Source organism: Astyanax mexicanus, chromosome 12 (genome assembly GCF_023375975.1).
Source record: "Astyanax mexicanus isolate ESR-SI-001 chromosome 12, AstMex3_surface, whole genome shotgun sequence".
Taxonomy (NCBI): Eukaryota; Metazoa; Chordata; class Actinopteri; order Characiformes; family Acestrorhamphidae; genus Astyanax; species Astyanax mexicanus.
In genome coordinates this window covers 5,197,343-5,218,395 of record NC_064419.1, presented here as the reverse complement: position 1 = coordinate 5,218,395, position 21,053 = coordinate 5,197,343, and the positions used below count along the sequence as shown (strand labels likewise).

Sequence of the window (21,053 nt, the reverse complement as noted above, 5' to 3'; positions counted from 1 at the left end):
CCTCCACTGGCATCAGTACATCAGACACAGCAGTGCTGCTGGAGTTTTGAAACATTCTAGTGTCACTTAGGTGGGCTAATAGATATTTATTTATTTTTGATCAAGATGCAATCTGTCATTATTTAATTTGCTATGTGAACTTATGTAGTACTCTTCGGCTGTATAATTACCATTGTAGAACATTTAATACTTCCTGTTTTAAAATGGAACCAACCCTTAAAAATGGTCAATGTTTGTGGTTTAACAGACTAAAGATTAAAGAAAACAACACAAAATAAAGCAGGCCTAACACTTCTGATTAACAAATTATAAGTAAATAAATAATAATAATAATAATAATAATAAAGAAAATCCAATTTTCATTTTAAGAAGAATTTTACTGGCATGAGTCACATGGCTGATTATTGTCAAATGATCAGTACAGAAAGTGTCTTCTTCTTGAGTCAGAGTGAAGACACCGCTGTGAAGAAATTACTTTTCCCATTCAATGGGAATCCTTCTTCCCATCAATACAAACAATAACACCCCCCCCCCCCCTGCCCCGCCCCTACAGTGATTTCATATTATTTCTCTTTATATTTCTTCAAGTTTCAGTAAAACATTCTACTTCTATTCTCGTTCTCGTCCGGGGTACGCAGGCTTTATTGATGGTGAAATGATGGGTGACACTTGTGAGACAACACCTCCATCCATCACAGCTGAGGTGTGGCACAGCGTGGCTGATATGGCTGAATTAATGGTGACCTTTTGACCTGACTGCTGGTGCTGCCCAAGTACCTGCTTCAGTTCTAAATAGAATTTAATAGAAGTCCCAACACTTCCCAAAGTTAAAAGGATGTGCACCTCCGTCGTGTACAGCAGATGCAGCTCCAGAGAGCTTCTCTCGCTCATGTCCATCAAGTATGTCAGCATTTGGCATAAAATATCACTACAAGAGGTGATCTGGGGGTAATTCTGGCTCCTCCAGCTCACCAAAGTCTCCATTCTCTGCTCACATCAAGGCGTTCATCCCAGATCAGCACCACAAGGACCTGTTCATCTCCTCCCACAATCCTCCTCTTCCTTCATTCTTGTTAAAATCCTCCTTTTCCATTCTCCATTTGGTTTTCCTCTCCTCTAACTCGGGATCTCACACTTCCTGAGTCTCCAGCTCCCCCAGTTATGCCCGGCTGGGGATGGATGCTGGTTTACTTTCATAGCCGTAAAGAAACGTCGCAACTATGACCAAAACTGCTCCCAGAAAAAAGATGCTGTAGAGAGAAAATCACATTACTCAAGTTAGACGCTTATAATGCAACAAGACTTTCATTGTTGAAATGGAATAAAACGTTATACAGTACCAGTCCAAAAAAATTGTATTTGTATAATGTATTTTATTTTTTTTAAATACTTTTTTTAACATTGTAAATAAATACTGAAGTCATCCAGACTATAAAGGAACACATAAGGAATCATGTTGTAACTTAAAAAAAAATGTATAACAAACCAAAATGCAAAATAATGTGAAGCATCATTTACTTTGCTCCTATCTGGGGTGCTGTTAACTTATCTTCAGAAAAGGGGTGGTCCTGATGAGAGCCAGTTTCATCATACATTTTTTAACGGTCTTTCAAGTGACTGCACTTGAGGATACTTTCAAGGCTCTCGAAATGTTTTGACTGGATTGACTGACCTTCATTTATTAAACTATTTTTTTCTTTACTTCTTTGAGTAGTTCTTGTCATGATAATATGGATTCAAATATGGCTATTCACTGTATACCAACTCTACCTCTTCACAACTTTACAACTGAGGGAAGTAAAGGTGAGGTAAGTAAAGATAAGCTAAGTAAACCAAAACTGAAATTCTTAAAAAAAAAAAAAAATCTTTCTTTTAAAGTCAAACCAGCCCTGGATCCTAATCTACACAGATTCCTCCTCTGCAAACTGTTGATTTGGGTGTGCTAGCGCTAGCAGTTAGCAGCTAATGCAGTCCGACAGCGTTACATTGAGAAACCCTGAGTTTCCGGGTAAGCCAGGGCGACATCAGCTAGCGGTTTGTCCCTTGTAGCTTGTTTTAACACAGTAACACACTTTTTGAACAGCAAAATACCTAGCGCTTAGGGGCTAATGCTAATGCTGCTCCAGCAGTAATGGCCAGGCTTAGCAGCAAGCTACAGACCATTAACACTCACCTCTGAATGGCGAAAGAGCGCTACCGCTTAGCACGGTTAGTGGCTAATGCTAACACTGCTCCATCCTTGGTGCTTGGTTGCATTAACTTCACTAAAACTCCTGTATAATGCTGTACTTAATTTTTTTTCTTAATGTGTTTATTAATATTGGTTCTCAAGGAATCCTGTTTACAGAGAACCCTGCACACGTGGTTCATCTGGTGTATTAGTATTAGAAATAGAGATTAATTCAATACCTCGTTGGCTCAAAGTCCTGTAGCCAGAAGTAGGAGATAAGTGTTGACAAGATGATGGAGAGCGAGGTGGCAAAGCCTTTAAGGATATTGTCTGCGTACTTAATAACAGCAGCTATGACCAGTCCTCCCAGAGCCTGCAGATGAACACAAACACGATCAGTTATGCTACATCTTTAAATCTGCTGTACTTCTGTTAAAGGAGAACTCCGGTGTGAAATCGACTTGGGTTGTAGTGAAACATGATGACGAGTACAAACTTTTGTGGAAAAGCTCACCTCCATTTGCTCAGTGCATTCTGACATATAGAGCTTTTAGCTGATGCTCCTAATAGGCTTACAATGCAAGTGATAGGGGCATAACTTTACCCCTGCAAAGAACTTGCTATTTGAACACAATTAACAAGTTTAAAGTAGCTCCAACCTTGATTGGTAGAATTCTAAGGACCCTGATATTAAAACTAGACACTTTATTTGCATGCGAAACAATATGCCCCTATTGGTAGCATTGTAAATCTGTTGGGATCATCAGCTAAAAGCGCTGTAATTCGGAATGCTGTGGAAAAATGTAGGCGTGCTATTCGACACTGGATTTCTCCTTTAAGAAAATGATGCTAAAAGTCAGCTTTTTTCCATGCCTCAAAACGTTCATCCAACTGCCCCCTCACCTGTAGGGAGACGACGGTCCAGGTGATAGAGTTGTAGCCCTGGAACATTCCATGCTCCCGCACTCTCTCTCCATCATACAGCACCATACCAAACAGGCCGAACACCAGGCCGAACATACCTTTACCATCGAGAGAAGACAACACACATATCAGCACATCCATCTGCTTCTCCATAACCAGTTATCCACACAGGATATACTATATATACACTATAAAATACACTAAATAATAACTAGGATAGTCAGGATAACTGTTTTGTTTGGGTGATACATGTTCCCAGAAATAATCGCGATAAACAATATTATTGCCATTTTAACCCTTTCAGACCCTGCATCCATTACATCATGTACATCATGCATTTTATTTCATTTTAAAACATTTTAAGTTTTGTTGAACATAATACTATTTGAGAGCTGTTGTTCATCAGAATAGACCATGAACCAGCCAATGAACAAGTTTATAAAGCAATGAAAGAGTAGCTTGGTCCCACCCACTGCAAAAATACTGGAAAACAACAACAACAACAACAAAAAAACAGTAGTTCTACAGCAATAGAGTCAAAGTTACAGCTAATTATCTACTATTATAATATAATGGGATTTAGAACACTTTTTAATCCTTTTTTTTTTTTTTTTTTACTGTTTAGGGTTGGTTTATGAAATAAAAAATATGTATAGCATAATATAAAATATTACACACAGGCTTCCAATGCAATGGAAATTAAAAAAATATGTATATGAAATATTTTAGTTAATTGGATTTATTTGCTATGTAGATTTTATAGTATTATAAAATTATTAGACTCTAATATTGTACAAAAAAACAACAACTATATAGCAAACAAAAACTTCAGACTTTTTCCATCACTGGAGACTTCAGGTCTGAAAGGGTTAATGCCATTAAAGCGTCTGATTTTATTGTTTTCAGAACGACCAATATAAAGCCACCAATCACTCCTCACAGTGATGTAATCTCTAGAACATAAGAACCATCTGCACCTCAGCTCTGAGAAAATACAGAAGATACAGAAGATGCAGAAGAAGCATTAAGCGTATAAGAAGCAGACTCTGAGACTGAGACAGAGTAAGTGAATCACACGCTCAGATTAACAGCGAGAAACACCGGAGGAGCCGTTAACACTCCAATCACGCCTTTCACCATAAAAATAAAGCAGACAGGAATAGCTCTCCCAGGCAAAAACCGAGAGGAGTTAACTCAGAGAGAGACGGTTTTAGTAGAAGAAGGTTTTTGTACTAAATTACTACAGAATAAAGACTTAAACCAAGCAGACTGAAATAACTGCTATTATATCAGAGTTCACAGTCTAGTCTACTGCTCGACCCCTTAACTACTTAACTTAAGTGGGGCTGCAAATAATGATTATTTGGAAGATTAATCAACGTTAATTTCACCCATGATCTCCATCTCTGCTTCCTGTGAGTATGACTCCTGTTTAGGCCTGTTACAATAATTACATTATCGACTTATCGTACAATACATGGACACGAACTCAATAATATTTGATATTGTGATATCGTCTACTGTGTTTATTTGTATGGTTGTTCACATTTATAACAATGAAGAGTATTTTAGCAAGCAATAACAGACCAAAGCTTCAATAATTGACATCGACTCTATACACACATTGTGGACTGCAGTAAAAAACATATTTAATTCCAAAACTATCACAATTAATTTTTTTTTCATCATACTTAGAATATTTTTACAATATTCTGATATTTACTGAATAATTATGCAATCTGTTGTAGGGTTGCTTAAAAATATTTAATATCAATATATGTACTGCAATAAAAAAAATAATCTATATTGGTGAAATGATTTTCATGTTATTTTTAATATACTTTTATTTTTTACAGCATCTGTTATTGACTGATGTTCAGGGGGCATTGAATAAACTGAACATTTTTATTTTTACAAAACAAACATTTTTGGTTTGGGTGTTTTTTTTTTATGTTATCCTTTGGCTTTTATATCGTTCATATTAGTATCAAAATTTCATCATACTGACAAAAAAATTGGCCATATCACCCAGCCCTGATCTGTTGTGTGCGGGCACTTTTGGTGACAAACCTGAGTGTGAATTGAGTTAGTAAAGAGTTTTAAACCCATTAAACTTCTGTCAATTAGTTAATGATTATTCAAAACTGGAATTTGAAGTCAAATATAAATCTTTTATAATCATTGTTATCAGTTAGGTTAATGAACTGTTGCAGCCCTAAACTTGACTGGTCTTCAATAAAATTACAGCTATTCGTAATGTAATAAAATACCACTATGTAGTTATTTATATAATTACTGTATCGTAGGGGTGGGCGATATGGCTAAGAAAAAAAAAATCACGATATTACAGGGTATTTTTGCGATAATGAAACAAAAAAAAGAATTTTATCAGATTTGTAACAGAAGTCAATGATCTAGAATGTCAGGATATTAATAGTAATACACTCCAAATATCTCCATATATCCAGGATTAAAGTAAAATAAATGATACTGGACAGATATAATCTGTCTCTAGTAGATATATAATGGGAAATGAGAACAGTGTGATTTTTCTTTTGCTAAAAACAGCATAAATTAGTACCCTGATGTGATTGGGTGCAATTGGGGAGGTGATATGGCACAATATTTCAGGGTATAATATCGTTCACGATGTTCAAAAATGTAGGCGATATTATTGTGTACGATGCGATATGGCACCTCTACTGTATCGATTAAGTTTTGATAAGACTGTACTCTGTTTTACTCTGTCTTCAGACTCCACTGTTCTGATTAGATAAACTTAACGTAACTCTATAGAATTGTAATATATGATCACACTCAGTTCACACGCTTGCGTTTACTAACCTAGCTGTATGTTCCTGACCCAAACACTCTGCTTGGTCTCTTTGAGAATCTTCTCGAAGTAGACGCCGGCAAAGCCGCTGGAGCAGCAGGCCACCAGCACGGCCACCAGCCCCACAAACGGTGAACCGGACGCAGGCTGCTCCTTCTCAGGCGTGCCCGGGGAGTCTGTGGGCCACTGAGTAACACAGAAACCAGAGAATTTTTTTTTTTTATTTATATATTTTATACAATTCTTTTATATATATTTTATATAATTCTTTATATATATATATACATATATACATACAATATATATATATATATACACACTACCGTTCAAAAGTTTGGGGTCACTCAAACAATTTTGTGTTTTCCATGAAAAGTCACACTTATTCACCACCATACGTTGTGAAATGAATAGAAAATAGAGTCAAGACATTGACAAGGTTAGAAATAATGATTTGTATTTGAAATAACATTGTTTTTACATCAAACTTTGCTTTCATCAAAGAATCCTCCATTTGCAGCAATTACAGCATTGCACACCTTTGGCATTCTAGCTGCTAATTTGTTGAGGTAAGCTGGAGAAATTGCACCCCACGCTTCTAGAAGCAGCTCCCACAAGTTGGATTGGTTGGATGGGCACTTCTGGCGTACCATACGGTCAAGCTGCTCCCACAACAGCTCAATGGGGTTCAGATCTGGTGACTGCGCTGGCCACTCCATTACCAATAGAATACCAGCTGCCTGCTTCTGCTGTAAATAGTTCTTGCACAATTTGGAGGTGTGTTTAGGGTCATTGTCCTGTTGTATTCCTTATTCAGAATCCCTTTTACCCTGTACAAATCTCCCACCTTACCAGCACCAAAGCAACCCCAGACCATCACATTACCTCCACCATGCTTTACAGATGGCGTCAGGCATTCTTCCAGCATCTTTTCATTTGTTCTGCGTCTCACAAACGTTCTTCTTTGTGATCCAAACACCTCAAACTTGGATTCATCCGTCCACAACACTTTTTTCCAGTCTTCCTCTGTCCAATGTCTGTGTTCTTTTGCCCATCTTAATCTTTTTCTTTTATTAGCCAGTCTCAGAAATTGCTTTTTCTTTGCCACTCTGCCCTGAAGCCCAAAATCCCGCAGCCGCCTCTTCACTGTAGATGTTGACACTGGTGTTTTGCGGGTACTATTTAATGAAGATGCCAGTTGGGGACCTGTGAGGCGTCTGTTTCTCAAACTAGAGACTCTAATGTACTTATCTTCTTGCTTAGTTGTGCAACGCGGCCTCCCACTTCTTTTTCTACTCTGGTTAGAGCCTGTTTGTGCTGTCCTCTGAAGGGAGTAGTACACACCGTTGTAGGAAATCATCAATTTCTTAGCAATTTCTTCATTTCTAAGAACAAGAATAGACTGTCAAGTTTCAGATGAAAGTTCTCTTTTTCTGGCCATTTTGAGCGTTTAATTGACCCCACAAATGTGATGCTCCAGAAACTCAATCTGCTCAAAGGAAGGTCAGTTTTGTAGCTTCTGTAATGAGTTAGACTGTTTTCAGGGTTTTTTAATCATCAATTAGCCTTCTGAGCCAATGAGCAAACACATTGTACCATTAGAACACTGGAGTGATAGTTGCTGGAAATGGGCCTCTATACACCTATGTAGGTATTTCACCAAAACCAGACATTTGCAGCTAGAATAGTCATTTACCACATTAGCAATGTACAGAGTGTATTTGTTTAAAGTTAGGACTAGTTTAAAGTTATCTTCATTGAAAAGTACAATGCTTTTCCTTCAAAAATAAGGACGTTTCAATGTGACCCCAAACTTTTGAACGGTAGTGTATATATATATATATATATATATATATATATATATATATATATATATATATATATATATAAAGAATTATATAAAATATATATAAAATATATAAAAGAATTGTATAAAATATATAAAAAATAACATTACATGCAATCATATGCCATGCCCTAGTAATGATCATATAATACAATATTCTTGAGAACAAAAGAGCAGCCTATGCATTAATGTCAATTTAAACATCATAAAAAATACTGTGTAATAATACAATATTACCATTAATTACACATATAGAGGAAGGAAGTTTAACCTTTACTTTCTTTGTAATAATTTTAACACATTTTATACACATTTCACATTTTATATATGAAGTTTTTGCCATGCTGCCAGTTGTTAGATAACTTTAACATACATAATGTTATAATTACATAAATTAAGCATTTCAATTATTAATTTAGCTATTTTCTAAAAAAAAAAATATATATATATATATATATATATATATATATATATATATATATATATTATATATATATGTATATCATATATTTGAACTTCCAGGAATTCCCTGTCCACTTGGGATCATCTTGGAATAACCCTGCCCTGACATCAATGACATTAATTTAAGAAAATTAAAATGTGTCTGGGCTGCAGTGCTGAGAATAACGACCCACCGCCAAAATAATTAATATATATTTATTATATAATTTATATAAATATTTATAGAACTACATAGTGCATCTATAACCAATAGGAACATCCTTCAAAACAAACCTGTACAAGAGCCACTCCAGCCATCAGGATGAGCAACGAGAGCCACTGGTACAGACCCAGTCTGCGTCCCAGCATGGAGACCGAGAAAAGAGCTGTGGTCAGGATCTTCAGCTGGTAGGTCACCTAAAAAAGAGGAATGAGCACAGAGAAGTGAATCTAAGGTCAGAAGAAAAAGTAAAGTAAGGACAGCAGCACATCTGCTGAAGTGGGTACATGTGGATAGATGGGTCTGGATGATACAAAGGAGAGACGGATGAAAGGAAGGACAAACACACTCACAAATATATGCATATACTGTTTTTAATAGGTGAAAAGAGGGCTTTGTACCCATCTGGTCCATGCTTGGCACTAAACACAGTGCCAAAATGTTTAAGTATATCTGCTCCAGGCAAAAGGTCCTATTGGCAAACCTTTTTCTACAAGAACTAAATGAGGATGGTTGGTGTGGTGCAGTGGATAACCACCAACTTACATAGACATATGGTCTTGCACAGATAAATGTTGAATATGATTTCGTATATAGACATACAATGCTATGTACAGGGGTTGGACAATGAAACTGAAACACCTGTCATTATTTTAGTGTGGGAGGTTTTATGGCTAAATTGGAGCAGCCATTAATTGCACATTACTGCACCAGTAAGAGCAGTAAGAGTGTGAAGGTTCAATTAGCAGGGTAAGAGCACAGTTCTGCTCAAAATATTGCAATGCACACAACATTATGGGTGACATACCAGAGTTCAAAAGAGGACAAATCTGGACCAAAAGGAGCATCTGTGACCAAGACAGCAAGTCTTTGTGATGCATCAAGAGCCACGGTATCCAGGGTAATGTCAGCATACCACCAAGAAGGACCAACCACATCCAACAGGATTAACTGTGGACGCTGTAAGAGGAAGCTGTCTGAAAGGGATGTTCGGGTGCTAACCCGGATTGTATCCAAAAAACATAAAACCACGGCTGATCAAATCACGGCAGAATTCAATGTGCACCTCAACTCTCCTGTTTCCACCAGAACTGTCCATCACCACAATCAATTATTGTGGTCTAAAACCAGGTGTTTCAGTTTCATTGTCCAACCCCTGTTTATTAGAGATTGCTGTATTCCTTCACATACCTGGTACGTAGCCGCATCCAGATTGGACAGCGCTACATAGAGCAGGTTGTTCTGAAGAGTGTAGATTCCTGAGGGAATGGCCAGTTTCAGCGTCTCTATGGGCTTGTGAAGGATCTCCTGTCTGAGGACGCTGTGTAGAGCTCGGACGCTGTAACCTGCTCAAGAAGGACATGGAGGAGACGACACAATCCGTTAAGATACAGACACGCAATAATCAAGCTGATTATACAATCAAAGAAGCTTTATCACAATGCTTTCAAGGCTTCAAAAGATAAAACAAAAAAGGAAAAGGAAATGAGATGAATAGCACAAAATTGTAAACTGGAACAATGTACAAGAATTATGAAAAGTGTGATGTGCAGAAGTATTCAGCCCCCCTGCACCAATACTTAGTAGAGCCATCTTTCGCTGCAAGTCTTACAGCTGCAATTCTTTTGGGGTATGTCTTTTTTAAGGCTTTGTGCATCTAATAATCTGTAGAGGAAAGTTCCTTGGTCTTTATGATGCTTCACAGACTAAATTTCTAACAGCTAATAACTAAGTGCTATTAAGTGACTTCTGAAGGCAACTGATTGCATGGATTTTATTCAGGGATACTATTCTTTATTACATTTTATTAAATTAATAATAATATTTTTTTATAAACATTTTGAAAAGCATGTATCACTTTAGAGTTATGTGCTACTTCGCTATCAGTTAAAATCTCAAAAATATACATTTAAGTTTGTGGTGGAAGGTGACAAAACGTGACAAAGTTCAAAGTTCAAGGGGTATGAATACATTTGCAAGCCACTGTATAATCCCAATTACAAGTTTATTATTGCATCCAAAAGCAAGGCCATCTCCTCAAGATAGTCAACAGTGCATGACGACAATGCCAACATTACACTGATTAGGTGGAGGACAGTATCTACTATACACATAACATTTATGCATGAGTCTTAATTATAAAAGAAAAAGTAAAGAAGCACTATCTAAATGTTTAGGCATCCTGTAGCACTTAAAACTATATGTGTCCAAATATTTGTGGACACCACTACAAAGGATTACATTCAGCTACTTTAAGTCAAGTCAAGTAGGTTTATTGTCAATACTGCATGTGTACAGGACATACAGAGAATTGAAATTACGTTACTCTCCTTCCCAATTTTACAGCAAGTACAGATAATAGATATAATATATAAATATAGATATATATATATAGATATATAAAGAGAGAATGGGAGACACTATGGGTACAATACAGCAGGGACACAAATAGACAGCATCCGGTCCAGCACGACCAGATTCTGCAACAGCTTCTACCCCCAAGCCATCAGACTCCTCAACTGCAGAGACTGAACTGATGGTTTTTCTGTACATGCACACACACTCTTACCCCACTTACCCCAGAAAATGGAAAGCACTAAAAACCCTACTACCTCACTGGACTCTATTGCACACTGTGTAATAGAGGTAATTACTACATCACTGGTCTTTTTTGCACACTTTTTGCACACTGCATAATTTGCACACTGTCTTGTTATTTATTATTCTTTGTCTGTATTGTGTTGTATTGTCTGTCTGCACTTTTGTACTGTTGCACTATTGTTCTGTATACACTGTGTTTATGTGCACCATGGTCCCTGGAGGAACGTTGTTTCGTTTCACTGTGTACTCTGTATACAGCTGAAATGACAATAAAAACCACTTTGACTTTGACTTTTGTGCAGTAGTGGTGGGGGAGAAATAGATATACATAGATATATAATATAAAAGAGTGGGAGACAGTAAATGTACAAAACAACAAGACACAATAAACATACGTAAGACGGAAGACAATAGTGCAATATTGATTGTGATTGAGATGGAATGACTGTATAAATAGTATATACAGTAGTGCAAAAATTGTTGCACCCATTGCATGCACAGATGTGCAATAGAAATACAGTAGTCCCTGCAGAGTTTTATTACCAATAGATTAGAATAAGAATCTCTGGAGCAGATAAACATGAACCTAATGACACAATGTCTAATGCCAGGAATGGGCTGGAGGTGTATCGAGCCCCCCAGTATTTAGCTGTGTTGGGCTTGGTATAGTTTTACTTTTTTTTTTTTTTTTTATTACCAATACGGTAACTGGATTTCAAAACCGATACTCAAACTATACTTTTTTGATACCTTGTTCTAAATGATAGAACAGTTCTAAAGATAATTATTCTCACACAACAGATTTATTTAACAGCCGACATAAGTAATCTCATTCTCATACTGTCTCCAAAAGAGGCTTCATACTTTTGGATCTTTTTAGAACAATGAACAAAACAATGAGCATAATTGTGGCGCTATATTAATTAAGGACAAAAACAACAGCATTACTGCTAAGCTAAATTAACTGCTTAAACTAAAACTAAAACATTTTACCCAAAGCATATTACTGGATGCAGTTCTTTTTTTTTAAGAAATGTCAGCATTACATTGGCAAAGTAGAATTATATTAGTGATGTCACTCACTTAAAAATCTTAAAAATGAATTAAAATCATGATTATTATTTTTTTAAATGCTGGAATTTCCCAGTATTATTTTGAGAGGACAGTAATAGTAGTGTAGTCTGTTAAGGTCTGGCAGACTAGAGCTTTTTTTACTGTATTATAATATTTTAGAGAGAAAAAGAGAAAGAGAGAGAGAGACACACTGTGCTTGTGTTAACCAGGGTGCCGTGGTGGTGGTTTATACCACATTGTGCACATTCTTCCTGTTGGGCACCTTTATGCACGTTTCATGCAAAGTATCAAAAACAGGCACCTTTGTAGTACAGAGACATTTCAGTCTGTAGTCCTTTTTGGTATCGAATTTCGATACCCAGCCCTAGAACTGTGGAACTGTGTTCTCTTAAATGATACAGAACTATCAAATGGTATGAGTTGGGGATCTTCTTACCTCCTGACTTCCTGACTGAGTTTAGAAGACCTTAATTCTGAATGCAATCAAATCGTCATAGCAATGGTTACTCAAACAAAATCAGGATCTTAATACACTTAATTTTGCAGAAATAATGTTTGAGCTGGTGTCCAAATACTTTTTGTTGCACCTCATCTGTGCATGTTTATGTGCATTTGCACATTTGCTCAACCACAGCTAGTATTGCTGGAGCAGAATTAGCATTAGCCGCTAGCTAACCATGCTAAGCACTAGCTCCTTCGTCGTTCAGAGTCAAGTATATCTGACTGTAGCCTGCATGTTTAGCATGTTACAACAAGCTATGTGTGACAAACCGCTAGCTAATATCACCCTGGCTAAATGGAATGCTCAGGATTCCTTAGTGTAGCGCACTGTTGGGCGACATTTACGTCCCGATAGCGCTATGAGTTAGCCGTGAATGTGAATGCCAAAGCTGCTGCACCCAGCCTTAGTTGAAATCTGGAAATCTAAGCTTACTATATATAAACGGAAGCGCTTTACTCACCCAAATAAACAGTTTTCAGGAGAGAAATCTGTGTAGATTAACAACCTTCACTCGTTTGTTTTTGTTTTTTAGAATTACAGTTTTGTTTATTTATTTATCTTAGCTTTACTCAGCTTACTCAACCACCCAGTGGTGAAACCTGCTGAAATAAAAGAAAAACATAGAGACACCCCTGTTCCTTATAAGTGTTGCATAATGCACCTTATAATCCAGTAAGCCTTATGTATGAAAATAGACCAGAAAATAGACATTTATTGATAAATAAAGTGACTGATAAATAAAAGCAAAAATATGGGTACATAATTGTGCATAGGAAATCTCCCATAGCTTACTGTGCTCTTTGCAAACGAGGCCGATGCAGGTGAGGATCTTCAGCAGCTCAGCCACCACCACGGCGGAGGAGGCCAGGTAGCGTGGGCCGTCTGACTGCAGGGTGCGCGAGTAGCGCATGGTCAGCACCAGCGACGTGGTCTGGAACACCAGCACACCCAGGGACAGGTACTTTAACCTGGCGGACGTCATGACTGGAAGACTGGTAACAGAGGGAACAGAGAGAGTAAACAACAAGTTAGATGTAGGATTTGGCAATATGGCAAAAATTTAAATATAATTGAAAAGTTACTTTATTTCAGTAATTCACTTATTATATAGACGTATTACACACAGAGTGATCTATTTTAAGCGATTATTCATTTCATTGTTGATGATAATGGCTTACAGCCAATAAAAACCCCAAAATCAGTGTCTCAGAAAATCTGAATATTATATAAAAGACCAATTGGTACTTTTGTGTGCCAGTTGTGCAGTGGGCCAAATCCTGCTGGAAAATGAAAGCTGCATCTTCATAAAAGTTGTCAGCAGATGGAAGCATGAAGTGCTGTAAGATTTTCTGAGACTTTGGACTTGATATAACACAGTGGACCAACACCAGCAGATGACATGACTCTCCATTAAACCATCACTGATTGTGTGAAAATGTTTTTTTTTCTGTTATTCGTTGATTCATTTATTCACCACTGAAACCATTGTGTAAACTGTGATGTGGCATGTGCTCTATATTACAGGAAGTGTGTGAGTGTGAATGTGGGTGTAAAATAGAGGAAGGGGGTATAAGTGCTTAAAAAAAGCTGCAGACTGTTTGAACAGCATCCTCCAGGCATGCATCCACTATCCAGGCTGTGGGCCATTATGGGGGACAACCATTAACCCTCTTATTTTAAAGCACATTCCAGTGTAATGAACTACAGAGACAGAAGAGACAGGAAACCAAACTGTCACAGTCCGACACCACCAACTTGTAAGACCGGTTGGCTAAAACACACCGCCTTTGTTACTTATTGCGGAGGATTTGGCATGTAAATACAATATAACTCATATATTGTAACATTTACCCTACAGGATAAACAAAATACATAAAGTACATAAACAGAGGAGGTCAACATCTGTCATTTCCAATTCCTTTAAAAAAAAAAAAAAGCACTGAATCAACAACAATCATTCAACAACAGCTGATAGAACCACATGGGCAAGAGATTACTTTGGCAACCCCATGTCAAAAAGCTCTACAATACAGATTTACGTTCACAAATACCACTTACAACTTTACCGTCCAGAACAGAAGCCTCATTTGTTAACCATGTCCAGTAGTGGCAAAAACTTCCTTTAGACTAAACATGAAAATGACCATCCAGACTGTTATCAGCAACAAACCACAAGTCAGGTGTCTGTAGTGGTTAACTTTTCAACAAGACAATAAAAAAAGCACAAGCTGCACATATTTCAATGGTATGCAGTGTTGCACGGTATATCGATTCTAAGAAAGTATGTCAATACTCAAATATCTCACAATGGTTCAATACCCATTTATCTAGTACCGGTACTATCTCCCAAATCGGCACCAGGTACCACATTTAAAACAAAAATCGCACCTTGTCGTTTTGTCAGCTTAATAACCCAAGAACGCCTCAACACATCTGCATAAACCAAATATACTGCTAGAATAAGCTAGAAAGATATCCTACCGTCTCTGAACATCCGTTGTGGAAAACACTCAAAAATAAGCTAAAAACACGCATTCTAAAGGATAATCCAGTGTCCAAAGAGTGCTCTGTGTGGTCTCTGAGTTTCCCCAAAGCTGTGTTTACACTGTGTATACAACATATGAGCTTGTAAACCATGTTTTGAATCACTGATTTGAATTTCGTGAACTGATTCATGGAATTGGGAAGTTTTTAAATGCTTTAAAGGCTTTTAAATGTCTTATTTTCCAGACCGAGTGAATCAAAACAGAGAGCCTGTTCTTTTCTTGACCTTTAATTCCAGGAGCATGTGGGGGGTGGAGCTGATGATGTCACAAACTATTTTTTATTTATTTACTATTATTATATATATATTTTTTTCTGTTTAGGAGGGTCTCTCTCCCCTTTCAGAAAGCCCACACCTCACAGACAAACTTAACTGTCAAAGCAATTCCATACAATTACTATGTTCTTTCTTAAAGTGAAGAATATACATCATCATCATCATCATCATTACCCTGTTAATCTTTTACCTCAGGCAAGTATCTTATTAAAAAGTTATAATTTTACCATTGTGACAACAACAAGAAACACAGTTATAGTAACTGAGCCAACTGGATGAACTCTTGATACCAATCAAAAAAAAAAAAAACAGCGTCTGGAGTGATTTTCATGTGTTACACTTTAAGAAACTCTGGCAAAATCACATTTAACACAGGAGACCCCACACACATATCCCATAGCTTCTCTGGGTGGTATATGGAGGGAAAAAAAAGTGTCCCAAAACACCAGTTCCTGTCCCATGACTTTTGGCATGTCATCAGTGTAAGTTTAAACAAAACAAAATAAACATTAACTATTTAGAGACCACCAATTAAACAACATTAAGGTTTTACTCACCTAAATGAAATGCAACTCAATGGTGATTGGACAGTACAGCTGAAGCCCATTAAATCCAGGCAGAAAACAAGCAATCCACAAAACTGCTCACTTTCACTAAAAAACCTACCACACTACTCTTACCCAGCATGATTTATAGTAAACCCATGTCGGCATTAAAACAAAAAAAGTCCAACCATTACTATAAACTCATCTCACACCCCTTCACACACTCCTGCCCAACACCAAGCCTGCAGATCAACGATCAACTCCACCTGCAGTCACAAAACACCCAAAGACGCCCTGTCAAACCCTGGCTGAGAGACAAAGAACCAGGATGTAAACCTCCCACAGGCGGGCTTATGATGACACAGTCGACGTTTCTCATTTTTCATCGGCCCACAAAGAGAACTTTGAGCGTTATTACACAACACCTGCCCCTGTAGCTGCTGTAGCTGCCGAGTCTCAGCCCGGCTCTGCAGTGTAAAAGTCTTTGTTTGAACGGTGGGAGGTCACACAGGATCTGTGCCGAAGGCCAAACACACCCCTACCAAACCAACAGAGCTACTGGATATGAAACCTCATCTAAAACTAAACTCTGTGCAGCATTTTTCCAGCTTTCCCAGCAAGAGGAAAACGAAAGAAAGAATTTGGGAAGACAATAAAAGTTCAATGAAAGCAGCAGCAGCACCCAGCCTGAGAGAAATATGCAGATATTCCAGTTTTTTTTTTTGGGGTGGAACAGAGCTTATATAACAATATCCCACTGATGTTTTGTGAGTGAAGCTTTGAGAGTGCTGGCTTAGACCAATAATCATTTTATTCTGCCGACTATATACAATTATAATATAACAGCACAATGCAATAACTACGGATGCACCAAAATGTTTGGTCAAATCCAAACAAACTGAAACTATTGGCCAAAAAATATCTTTTTTTTTTTTTTTTTTTAAAGATTTACAATAATTTTGCACCTTTTTTTCTAACCACTACATAATTTGCAGGACCAAAATGTCTTTTTCTTTTTTGATTTCCAAATAAAACTCAAAGCACAAAAACGTCCACTTCCACTCAAGTCACTTTTTTAATAGAACATTTGATAGAACTTTTACTCAAGTCTGTATACCAAGTATATCAAGTCTGGGTCTATAATACCATATTTATATGTCTTTATTTGTATGGACACCATTCTTAACTAATACCAGGAGTAGGCGTGGGTAGCTGTTTGAGCTCTAGCATAGTGGAACTGTGTTCTCTACAATTATGGGGCTCAATCCAATAGTTTTTTGGGATACTGCTGAATGCAATCAGATCCAAAATCTAGTACAAGGCCTTCCCTGGACAGTAGTATTAAAAATATGTTTTAAAAATGTGTTAAACGTGGTGCTTCCATTTGAAGCCCCTCGCTTTCAGCAAAGCTAAAAATGTGCTTTAAGAGACATTTTCTTCGAAAAACGCATTTCTTAAAGGTTCCTCAAAAGAACATCAGGACTTTAAGAGGTTCTTCCACTGTTTTAACCTGTTTTAAGTGTACAACAAAAGCACAATAAAAAAAATCTGTCCATATAAAGTAGCTAGGTCCAGTATAAACAAAACCAAGCATGTTAGGGACATTATGCCTTGTAGAAGTGGTTAAATAGAGGATTTTTGACATTGGAGGCCCAGTCTTTTCCTTTTTCTAAGTAAGTAAGTGGTTTAAATGTAAAATTAAGGAGAATTTTGATAGAAACCACCTCTGACTTACCTTCAAAGTTTCTGCTGGATCCGGAAGAGAGCTGAACTCACTGCAAAATAATAAAGATAAGCTAAACGACGTGAAGTCCTCAGCTGTCAGAAGTTAAGTAGAGCTCTGAGAAGCTCTGGTGATGTATGAGGAGCAGTGAAGAGCTCTGAGGAGCAGTAAGGAGGTATGAGGAGCTTTACGGAGCAGTGAGAAGCTCTGAGCAGCAGTAAGGAGCAGTGGAGACGGTGAGGTTCAGTCTCTCGGGCTGCAGCAGTCTCGGGTCCGGTCTCTCCTGCTGGAGCTACGGGGCTCTCTCAGTAAACAGCCCGCCGCCATGCCGCTCTCTCCCCGCTGCTGATAGGTTGTCGGACTCCGCCGGCCGCTCTCCCTCTGTGTTTCAGGCTGTGCTGAATCAGAAAGCGCTTCTAAATCTGCACCTCTCCGCCTGAAGCTGTGCTGCTGCCATCATCCGACACTTCCTGCTGCCGCTCTGTTTCCTCATTCAGTCCGCCGCACCGGCGCCTCCTGCCGGCCTGGAGTCAGGCCCTCCCCCGCTCAGACAGTAACATCTCATGATGAAGATTTAATTCTTATATTGTGTTTTTTTTTTTTTTTTACGTTTTATTGTAATGAAAACAGGATTTTAATGAAATATTGAAGTATTTTACTTTGAGGTAAACAATTATTACACTACACTGCCTTATGCCCGAGAAAAGGGTTGCCAGGTCCAACATAAAAATATCTAAAACTCGCCCTTTAGAAGCTTAAACTATATAGCCCCAAATATAAGGGATTTATTATCAGTATTGCTACTTATCTTAAAGTTATTAATAATATTGTAACATTCGTTTTTTTATTAATTCTTTTATAACAGTTTTATATTCCAGTCAAAAACATTTAATAGTAACATAATTAGCGAAATACTCTCTTTTTTCACATTTACCATTTTTTTTTGTCTTTTGATTTCTCTCTCTCTTTCTCTCTCTCTCTCTCTCTCTCTCTTTCATGCTGTCCTTTATGTACTACTGGTTCTTATTGTTGTAATGTTCTAATTGTTGTAATTGGTGACAGCAGTAACTTTTAAAAGTAGCCCTGAATTTTATTCTCAAATTAAACAGTTTTTTTTTAATAAATTATTAATTCTCATAATATAATGACTTTAAGCTAATAATATTACAATATTATTCTCAAAGTGAACTGTTTTTTAAAGTGGCCCTAAAATGCTGTCGTAGCTAGGAGCTTATTTAATTATCTCAATGGAATTATTTATCCCAAGATAATAACAATCTTTTCCATTTTAGCTGACTCTAGTTTACTTTTACAGTCATTATTTATGTCCTGAAATGTTGACCTTTTATCTTCTGAAATGAAACACCACTGTTCGGGTGTTGAAATTACTCAGAAATTTTACACCTCACGCGTCACACCCTTATGAAAAGCTGTTTTAGGAACTGAAGGTGTGAAACTTGAAAAGGCCACAGTCCTTAAACTCAAACCAGAAGATCAGGCTTTTTTTAGAGAATGAAGATCAGACAGATTAAACATGCCTGCTAAAATCAACAACAGCATGGAGAAACCTTTAGAAATGTCTGCTAATTAGCTGTAGCTTTTACAAATATTATTACTGTATTTTTCACCTGATTATAAGGCACATTATGTGACACTAATAAGGAACAGGGGTGTCGCCATGTTTTCCTTCTAATTCTAATTTCTCTCCTGAAGACTGTTTATTTGTGTGAGTAAAGTGCTTCCGTTTATTTACAGTAAGTTTAGATTTTCAGATTTTTTTACTAAGGCTGGGTGCAGCAGCATTAGCATTAGCGGCTAACCACTAGTAAATGTCGCCTGACAGCGTTACACTGGGGAAATTACACAAATGATTTTTTTTTTTAGAAATCAGGTCAGAACTAGTTATATGTATTTTGGGTTAAGAGATCAAAAGCCTATATTTAATACATGTATTGTAATCAAATAAACTCAACACACCAAATGTATAAAGTGTGCTCATTTAATGTTTTAATGTTACTGTCCAGTTTTTTAATAAAGTAATTATAATCATAATCATATTGAATTAAAAAATATTCGACTGAAAGTTAAAGATTATTTTGTGCTCTATTGTAAAGTTGTCAGTTTAAAGATACAAGCTCTTCTGTTTGTAGTTGAGTAAAGTAGGACACAGTGTTATAGATCTGTAAAGCTTTGCCTTTATTGTGTATTTCATCTCTAATAGCATCATTGGTGTGTTTGGTTTGTTTTTGCTAGACACATTGCTGTAACTTTATTCACAGAAAAAGAGAAAACATCACATAAATCCTTCTAAAAGGTTACATACTTCATATAACAACGAGAAAAATGTGTATTATAAGTGAACTGAAAAAGGAAAAACAATATAAACCTATGTACAGAACTTTAAAACAGCCTTGCGTAACATTTAACACACAGGAAACACATGCTGCGTAGACTGCTCAAAAACACATCATTCAGGAAAAATTAAATCGAACCATTAACAAACATATTAAGTGCCAAAAATGTGTGTATGGAAAATGTTGTAAAGACAAAAATAGTGGATATTGCATATTGTCACCAAATGAGAGGGTGCGGAGTGTTTATGTGTGTGTGTGAGAGGACAGGATGATCCATACACACTGGAAGAACCAACCTACCAATACTGCACTTGATTTTTGGTAAAAAAAAAAATAAAAATAAAAAAAATAAACTTTTGGTTATAAAAGTCAGTCATTTGGTGTCCAAGCCATAGCCGACTGGCTATAATGTGTTTAAAAAAAAAAAGGTGTACAAAAATGATTGTATGATTGTACCGATCCATTTTATAAAGCTCTGCTTAAACAAAATTAATAATAAAAGTTATAATATACAAAAAGAAACCAAAAATTAAGGCATTGTTTTTTTTTTTTTTAACATCACTGAACAAGACCATGTAACAAACAGGCTGATTGTAAATCAAACAAAAAGGAAAAAAAAACAAACAAAAAAAAACAATACATGACATAAGGTTTTAAGATCATTTTCAAAAAGATAAAACTGACAAGAACGTATTAATATAAAACAACGAAGAAGAAAATATATATGCATATATATATATATTTATATATAAAATCAGCAAAGGTTACACTATTGTGTAAAAGGCACTGGGAGGAAACTGTAACTGTACCAATTCCAAAACTGCCAACATTCATTCATTCGTACGTTCGCTTAAAGGCAACGGAATACTGTACTCCATAAATCACCAGGAGGTCAGAGGAGGCGGAGCTAATCTCGTGTTTAATCTCGTGTTTGTAACAGGATCCTGTGAAGATTCTGCCTTTTAGATTCACCAAGACTAATGCCACACGTGTGCTGTGTTT

The 21,053-nt window shown here is 36.8% G+C and overlaps 1 protein-coding gene across 2 annotated transcripts; it reads right to left on the bottom strand.

Annotated features, from left to right (window-relative positions):
* Positions 1-356: 356 nt before the first annotated feature.
* On the bottom strand, positions 357-18,195 carry slc35a3a (solute carrier family 35 member A3a). Of its 2 annotated transcripts, none has more exons than XM_022670195.2 (8): positions 17,710-18,195; positions 13,401-13,600; positions 9,623-9,777; positions 8,506-8,628; positions 5,939-6,113; positions 3,074-3,192; positions 2,410-2,543; positions 357-1,250 (listed from the first exon to the last, which is right to left on the bottom strand). In XM_022670195.2, the coding sequence occupies exons 2-8, from the start codon at positions 13,588-13,590 to the stop codon at positions 1,160-1,162; spliced, it is 987 nt and encodes a 328-aa protein (XP_022525916.1). In that variant the 5' UTR covers positions 13,591-13,600; positions 17,710-18,195; the 3' UTR covers positions 357-1,159. The 2 variants fall into 2 exon arrangements, with proteins under 2 accessions (XP_022525916.1, XP_022525915.1); XM_022670194.2 differs by lacking the exon at positions 17,710-18,195 and adding an exon at positions 15,987-16,301.
* Positions 18,196-21,053: the final 2,858 nt, after the last annotated feature.

Bases quoted from the DNA above. Each gene is read 5' to 3' on its own strand.
- slc35a3a (XM_022670194.2), bottom strand. From the start codon at position 16,036: ATGGGCTTCAGCTGTACTGTCCAATCACCATTGAGTTGCATTTCATTT. The intron at 3,193-5,938 runs GTTAGTAAACGC...TCGATGGTAAAG, and splicing joins GGTCAGGAACATACAGCTAG to GTATGTTCGGCCTGGTGTTC. The intron at 2,544-3,073 runs GTGAGGGGGCAG...GTTCATCTGCAG, and splicing joins GGACCGTCGTCTCCCTACAG to GCTCTGGGAGGACTGGTCAT.